This window comes from Schistosoma mansoni, chromosome 3 (genome assembly GCF_000237925.1).
Source record: "Schistosoma mansoni strain Puerto Rico chromosome 3, complete genome".
NCBI lineage: Eukaryota > Metazoa > Platyhelminthes > Trematoda > Strigeidida > Schistosomatidae > Schistosoma > Schistosoma mansoni.
Genome location: NC_031497.1, coordinates 11,728,880 through 11,737,268, shown reverse-complemented (window position 1 = coordinate 11,737,268; position 8,389 = coordinate 11,728,880). Strand labels below are relative to the sequence as shown.

The 8,389-nt window shown below is 36.6% G+C and overlaps 1 protein-coding gene across 1 annotated transcript; it reads right to left on the bottom strand.

Annotated features, from left to right (window-relative positions):
- Window positions 1-2,696: 2,696 nt before the first annotated feature.
- On the bottom strand, window positions 2,697-6,506 carry Smp_181290 (hypothetical protein; the record flags this gene model as incomplete). The annotated part of the gene is made up of 6 exons (XM_018799222.1): window positions 2,697-2,746; window positions 3,425-3,575; window positions 5,853-5,984; window positions 6,022-6,163; window positions 6,195-6,317; window positions 6,358-6,506. The coding sequence occupies 6 exons, from the start codon at window positions 6,504-6,506 to the stop codon at window positions 2,697-2,699; spliced, it is 747 nt and encodes a 248-aa protein (XP_018651032.1).
- Between the last annotated feature and the right edge of the window lie 1,883 nt (window positions 6,507-8,389).

Sequence of the window (8,389 nt, the reverse complement as noted above, 5' to 3'; positions counted from 1 at the left end):
CGCCATTCGTTCCATCAGGATCCTGGAGCCCATGTGCACCATTGGTTTGGAATCAGGGTTTTCCAACTCCCCTAGGTGGACCCTCCATGTCCACCAACCCGGTTAAAGCGCCGGACATTCGCTTTTCGTCCTCTCACTTTCGTAAACAACAATAAGGCCACGAGAAGGCAGTGAGTAGGACTTCCCTGGCAGAGGCTATATATTCGCTGGCCATGTGAGAGCATTTGGAGAGGGAGAGCGGACTCTCCCCACTCTCGGCCGTACCAGGGCATTTGGGGGAATACATAACGTAATAATTGTTAATATTTCAACGATGGAGTTATTCTTAATAAGCAGTGTGTGAAAAACGTGTACTGTAGAAAAGTAGCATAAATATAGTGTACTGTGTTTCGGAACGATGGATGCCATACTTTTGTTATGGAAGTTATACTAAATAGTTTAATCAATAGAATACAACTTGGTGTTTTACGACACTTCTGTGTTCATCATTACCTGACGCTATCTTTGTGAAGGGCAAGAAAGTAAGATTTTGACGGAGTTTTGTTCTCTGAGCTACAAATCTTCTCCACCATCTCAAGAAAATAAGCATTGTAATGTTATTTGGTTTCAGTCAAGTCGCAAGGTTCATATTAGCATCTAAAACTGAAGGAAATGAAAACAAATAGGAAGAGAAAAAGTCGCTGTGATAAACCTCATTTTACATATATTTTATCAACCGTTTCTTAGTGAACATTTCCTAAACTAATGTGCTACTTTGTATACATTCTTACAATAATGTAGTGAACAGTATAATTAGGGCAATGTTTGTAGTCAATAGGGTATAACATGAATGATTCGTCATATATGCTCGTAAAAAGGTGAAGATATAAAAATGCAAGTTTTTAGTAGGTTCACTCATTAGAGTGCTTCGACATTTAGTGCTATTATAATATCCGTAGTAAACTACGATAGTAATCATTAGTGTAAGCATTTCCAAGACAATGGCAGAAAAAAAACTTCGATATACGCAGTATATGCAATGGTAGTAAATCAGTTTTGCGGAGAAATCGTGAAAAATTTTTGTAGATTCTCGAGAATTTACTGATAAAGTGAACTTGGGATGAAAATTTTGCATTTTTGGTTGAATAACGAATGTCGATCTATTAATGGATATGAAAGACAATTCTCTCAGTATTATGGAAATAGGATTTAGCTTGTCACTGCTTTAAGAAAGGAGCAATTTCGAGTTTAGTTGATCTGAATTTGTAGTCTAAGGTACAATCACTTCCAAGAATTCGAAGATGAATACAACCCTGAACATATTCTATTTTAATTTTATCTTTAGTGAGAATGCTGCTTAAAATTGTATTGGTTGATCGAAATCATAACCAATATCATATTAGCTCAGATCTTAGTCCTAATCAAATTTTACCAATCAAGTTGTCGTATGTCTATTAGTTTGAATGTCCAGACATCGGATGCACCATGTTGCAATGAGATATTGCCATGTCTGCAACAGAAATTGAGCACAAACTGTTGGTTTAAGAGAACAGGTCTCGTGAGTTTGTCAAACTTGCACGAAAATTCACTTCAATCAGAGAGCCATAGCATAGTTTGCAGAAAGTCCTATTATTGATTTTTACAGTTTTAATATTAACCGAAAAGAATATGCTCAACTCACTACTTATCAACTCCAATAAAAAACCAATGAAATCTGCGTGATTACTTAACTGTTTCATATATCCCTGATTTAACAGATCGAATGTACTACGCTACTATGACAATATGGTAATAAGGCTGGACCGGGTTCATAATACCGCTAGATTGGATACTCGAACGATACACTATATGACAATAAAGTTATATCAGATACCTAATTCACGATCAAAAATGGAAAAACAGGGTAACGCTAGACAATGCTTTGTTTTACACAATTACAAGCAACCACCTTCATTGAGTTCGGAGTCGAGATCAATAAGAGGAAAGGAAATCACATATTCAATAGTCAGTATATTGAGTGTCTATTCGTCCACACTTAGTAACCAATAACATTTCATTCACTAAAACACATCAGGGTTTAAGTATCTATTATTAATAATGTGGTTTGAAAAAAATTAAATGTGCTCCCATATAGGGTTTAAAACTTCGTTCTTAGCAGATTCGAATAGAACGTTTGGGTAATGAAAGATGTCCAAACAGAGGATAATTACCAATGGAATTTCAGTTTGTTTTTCAATAGAAAACATAATAACAAAAATCACAATCGAAAATATACACTTTAAATATTATACAATTAAGATAAGGATGGAATATTTGTCTTCATACGTGTAGCTAAAACATTCATTGTGGTGAGTTTGTTGACCAACGGTTTATCAAATCCCTGTTTCAGTTCTTAGTAGACGATGAGTTACATAAACTCCGTATGTCGATGAGACCGTACAAGATAAAGTAGGACAGACATTGGTTACATACATTTTTTATAAAAATTTCGGTTGAAAAACAACATTAGCAATATTATCTAACCTTAGATAAAATATTTGTTTACTAAGCAATTAAAACTCCAAACAACAGTTGCAAACAGTAGATTTTTTAGAAATTATTTTAGCGACTGTACATGCAAAGTAGATACAAAATGATAGTGAATTCCTTGTTATATTACAAATCTGAGCTTCTCTGAGAAAAGAGACATATCATATTTGTTTATTGTCAAAGGTTTATCAACTGAAAATTCGAGACGAGTAGCTGGACGGAGTTTCTTCATTCTTATCTAAGTATAAATAGTTGAAAGAGATGTTGATTAGTCAAAGATTTTAAGAATAAGTAAACGTATTAAAAGATGTAAGATCTGTGAAAACAGGCTGTTTGCTACTGACATTTTTGATACTTGGTTCATCGGGGTTACACTAAAACTGCGGACTAAAATATACAATTTGTCCTACATTGTAACACATGGTTAAACGATGAATGGTAGAAAGTAATCGAGGATAAACCACATAAATAAGGTCTGATTTCTACAATGACCATTAAAGACTTGTATTGAAACTCACCAGTAGCATAAGCAAGTAAGAAGCTGGATTATCTGATGTATTCTCTGAAGCATTGAACGAAAATATAATAATATTCGTGCATTATTCATTCTGACAAACTATAGTGACGATAAACTGCATGGTTTTTGGTTACTGTCATAAGCATTACTGCTACAACTGTTGAACAGTCTCAAACCAAAACCAAGTAGATGTCCAGTGTTACCTGATTTTTGAAGGTTTTATAACAGGCGTTAGTCCACGATGAAAAATGCCTAGGACATTTTAACTGGTTGTTTATATTGTATTTTGCAAATAATAAAACTACATAGATAAAGATCAAGGAAACCTTAACTTATGAAAAACAAAACGTTGCATAATATATAACGCTTGGTGATACAATTATCTTTAAACTTTCTCACCTTTGACAGGGTTTCTTAAACTGTCAATCAGTTTTTCCGCTAAACTGAATTTTAGTGGCTTTAGCTGACTTCTGGATATTTCATGTTCTATTTTCATTTGTTTTTTAACAGCTTCTTCGAGTGTTAAACCAATCCACTCAGCTTCTTCTAACTACATAAAAGTGTTAAGATTAGGGTGACCATAGAAACAAATCTAAATATGTACAACATAGTAAGATTTGATCGAGATAGATACATTAATATGTAGTAAACAATGACCATACTATACTACAAATTGGCTGAACTAAGCATGGATCACTGGGTCTTTGATAAGTGATGTAAAGATGTCACTTTTACTTCCGGTTCTGGAATTTTCAAGTTTGATTCTGTGGGGTGGGTTACGTCAATTTCGGATTCAAGTCTGATGTGAAAAGCAACTTCAACTGAACAACGAATGACTTGATTTTTGTCATATAGATGAACAACCTACCATAAAAACGAGTATTGAAAGGATAAATATTATTCCTTTATACAATTTTGACTAAGTGTAAGTACGTTTCCCAAATGTTGTGAGTTTTAAACATCCTAAGATACAAAATATTATAATTTGATGGCAGATTTCGTTAATTTCGGCTATATTTTATTTAAACACATAAACATTGGTACAAGGGGGCATCAAATAAATGTGCGCCACACAATAAAAATTAAGTCATCAGCAGTTATCATTGATTTGTGTGAGAGCTGTGATACTGCCTGAGTGTCAAAACCGAATCAGGTTGTTTTCTTAGGGGACCACACCCGAAGCCTTTAACCTCAAGGTCTGATGCACAAGGCAGTGGAGCAACGTTATGAAGTGCAGTCCCATGGTAGCTAGTGACCAATAATAGGTTCATACGCCTTTTGTTCCCTCAGGATCCTGGAGCCCATATGTACCATTGGCTTAAAATAAGGATTTTCCAACTCCCCTAGGTGGATCCTTCATATCTACTGACCCGGTTAAAGCGCCGGACATTCGTTCTTTATCCTTTCAGTTTCGTAAACAACATAGTACAATAAAAAAACACAAGAAATCAAAATATAGAAGTGTGTAAAAACCAAAATTTCCCCTCTCTTGATGAAAATTGAGAGTCGATAAAGCAGTCCCAGTGAAACTGTATCATAAACTATATTGCTCTGGATTAATCAATAAGGTAGCAGGCCCATCAGCATCAATTCCAGAATGATATGCAAAAATTGATAACACCATAATCTTTCAGCGTGTTATTAATCTATGGTGTCATTATAACTATTTTTGAAAACAAAAATGTACGTTGTATTGACGGTCAGTCAACTACAATGTAGGACCAGGCACATATATGCATCGGTCCAAGTTGCCACACCTTATTAGTACAACGAGACGAACACCAAATTCATAGAAGCAGTTACTTCAATGGTAGTAATATATAAAAGAAAGATTGTGTATAGGGATATAATACGGGAAGAACTAGTTGGTAGAAAGAAAGGTATGAAGCAATTTTAATTTCAAGGTTTAACGGGAGACAGTGTACACACCTATGTCATTGTGATCGATTCTGGGCCATGTCACCCAGAGTCTCGAACCATTGGTTACGATAGACGACGAGATCAATAACGACTAAAACTTATCTCAAAAACTGAACAACAAAGCAAACATACACAAGATTTAAGACAAAAATGACTAACTGAGGAAAGGTGTTTGACGAAAAAGGTTGAAATGAATACTAACAGTGTGGTTCATGCTACTACATAGCCCAGCCAAATAGACTAACAAAAACCTTACTATAAAAGGATGTGTTTACTACTATAAATTTCTGATACCCACTCAATACATAGTTGTAGGTTATGATTTTCTGTTTAGAGGCACTTCCTGATGATTTACACCTCTTCCCGTCACGAAAACCTATTTTTCAATAGAAAATAGATAGCAACGTTATACTACTCGACAAAAGTTGACTCATGTGGTTCTTTCGAATGGCCTCTCACCGTTCCTACACATGAAACGACAACTGTGTTTAGCTTGGATAAAGTATACACTACAAACCTAGTAGTGTTAATATAAGCGTTTAGTAATTGGATTCCATACATAACACCTTTTATTCGTATTGTAATTCTAACACGAGAAAACCAGACATATCTATTCTGAAAGTGCACGAAAACTAGATCAATGACCATGCAGTTCTGTTGTGAGTACCTGTTAAAGAAACCTACGGACAGTGACGAACTTTGAAATGACTGACGATTATACAAACTGAGGAACAAAACCTGGATGTTTCTGAGCATTTAGACTAGGGTGGTACTGAATGAGTCGTCTAGCGAAAAGGTATGAAGTGTATAAAAGATGAACACTGACTCTCTGATGCCATCAAAAAGCTTAACGACTCGTAAGTCATCTGACAACTGATTGTAGTAAAAATAGAAATACATGACTCACAGGTATAATAAATTTAGAATACTTTTCCCAGCCTTTTTCCATTTTACCATTCATCTTTGCCTTTGCAAGCGTAACCAGCATATCTCTTTTTAAGTGCATTCCAAGCCTACTTTTAAGTTTTGATTCTGGAGTCTAAGAAAAACAATAAAACGTATATGCATTGACAAACCGAGAGTATATAGAAATCAAATCCACTAGCCTTTTCGATTTGTTTTAGAGCACTATCTGTCACTATTATAATCATCCAACGGTCAAGAATTTCACTATGAAATAAGTTTTCCATGAGAACAGGACTCCATGTCTTGGGAAATCTTTCAAAAATTAATCCTAATTTCGGCAAACCTTGGCTTCTGGTTTTTTTTCTCCCAGTAACCTTGAATAATACCCTCACCACCCCATAGGCATTTCTGAGACTCAGGGGGATAGACAATTTTCATAGGAGTATCAAAGTATGAACTAGGAATACTAGATAAAACGGTAAGCGCAAAGAAATAAGTCAGCATACAAATTTCCTGTTTCAGATTTAAGTAGTGACGAGTTGCACACTCTTTCATTGGCCAACTCACACTGGTTTTGTAAATACCTCTTCTTATAATGAGGAGGCAAACGGTTAATCACTTCTTTGATCTGGTTGTAGAAAAACAGGCGCGACATTCCCAAATACCGCCAAATGACAAGGACAAGGAATACTCAAATGGTTCAAATGGTTCTGAATGGAATAGAAGAAGCTTTCACCTAACGACCTACCGCATCTAGTGGATCATCGATGCCTTCATGTAGGAACCTAAGTATATTGACGATAAAAGAGGAAAAAGAAAAGAGAAAATCATAGTGAGATACTGTCTCTAGTCCTTAAGAATATGTCAGGTTTTCTCTTAAGGAACTCCCGAGAAGTCGTTTGAACTATCTCAGCCTGCAGCCAATTCCAGCATTTGACTACTCCTTAGGAGTATGTGTGTCTACAGTCCTTTCTGTTGGGTTGTGTCCACAGTTTTTGGATGTTATCTCTAAGGTTCGTGTTGAGTTTGAGCTTAAGTAGGTGTTTAAGGGGATTCCCAGAAGTGTTAAAGATACTGTAAGTCATTAGGTAACCTCTAAGATGTCTATACTCTAGTATGTTAAGGTCCAATGGTTAAAGTCACCCTTCATAAGAGTCCCCGGACTGATTTCGTGGCTCACCGTTAAATATATTCCAGAGTGTCTTTATCCTTTCGGAGTGAACACTATGTTTCCGTGCTCTAAATGGGGATGAATGAAACTGTTGAAGACTATGTGGAAAATTCTTACGTTAAACTGGCCAAAGATGCGCTTCGACTTTACCAGTACAAGGTTTGCTCGAAAGTCTTCTTGTGTCGCAATTAGTGTGAGACTTCAGACAACAGAGTTCCAACACACCTAGATCGTTTTCAACTTGAGGTACCTCTAGAGGGGAGTTACCCAAGTTGTAGTCGTAGTCTGTAACATGTCTCAGGTGGAGTACTTTACACTTTGAAGTGTTAAAGATAAGTCTGTTGTCATCCGTCCAACATTGAAGTTGAGTCAGATACTGATGAAGTGACAGCTTATTATCTTGGTTGTGAAGTTCTCTTCGGAGTAGCCTGAGACTTACTGTAACCGATAGGTACGACAGAAATTTGGGCACCTGTATCCACTAGGTATCTAGCGTTAGTGTGATAATCGTGCACATAAAATAAACGGCCAACCTGAGGTGAGGAGCCTTGAGTACGGCCGCATTTACTCGCCGGCTCGGGAGTTTCCCGCCTCGTATGGCCAGGGGGTTCGACAACGATGGGCACCGGATCGTGGGGAATAAAGAGAACCGGTCGAAAATTAATTGCCTGTACCTCTGAGTCTATTATATTAATGCCATTCTTACCGTTATCCAGTACATTGAGTTGCTGCCAGAATATTATATATTGAAAAATATCAATACGAATATATGCAACAAAAGTCGATAGATAGATGATAGACTCACTGTGGTAATCTTCTTTGGATGGTTTGCCAGAAGTTGTAACGTGTTTGAATCTTTGGGTCACTAGATGTAGATGGCGTCGAGTCGCGATTGACTAAGATCACCACTACAAGAAGATTAAGTGCCAGATATTGACTTTGATCCCTCGATAGGCCAAAAACTAAAACAATGTTAATGGTTGCAATATGCTATTGTAGCTGTAAATAATTCCCCAAAATCAATAGCTCATTAAGTGTTCGACATTGGATGCTGATCACGTTGTTTAAGTGGACTTGTTTAGCTGAAGGCTTTCGGTCATGCATCCGCACCAGATCACGTTTCAACACGACGTGGGACACAGCTCCTACGTTTCATTAGCCAGCTCATAGAAAAGGTCCTCGATATATTGGTAACGAATCAAATATATCTTTCCTGCCTCTTCTCGTCTGACTTCTGATTTCTATCTGACTGGGAACGATCGAACATAGAAGGTGCTACTGGTATCCAGTTGTAAAACTAGAATATCCGTTGCATCATCATTGGTGAGACCGACGTGATCTGGTACACCAAGTCAATATACTGTGAG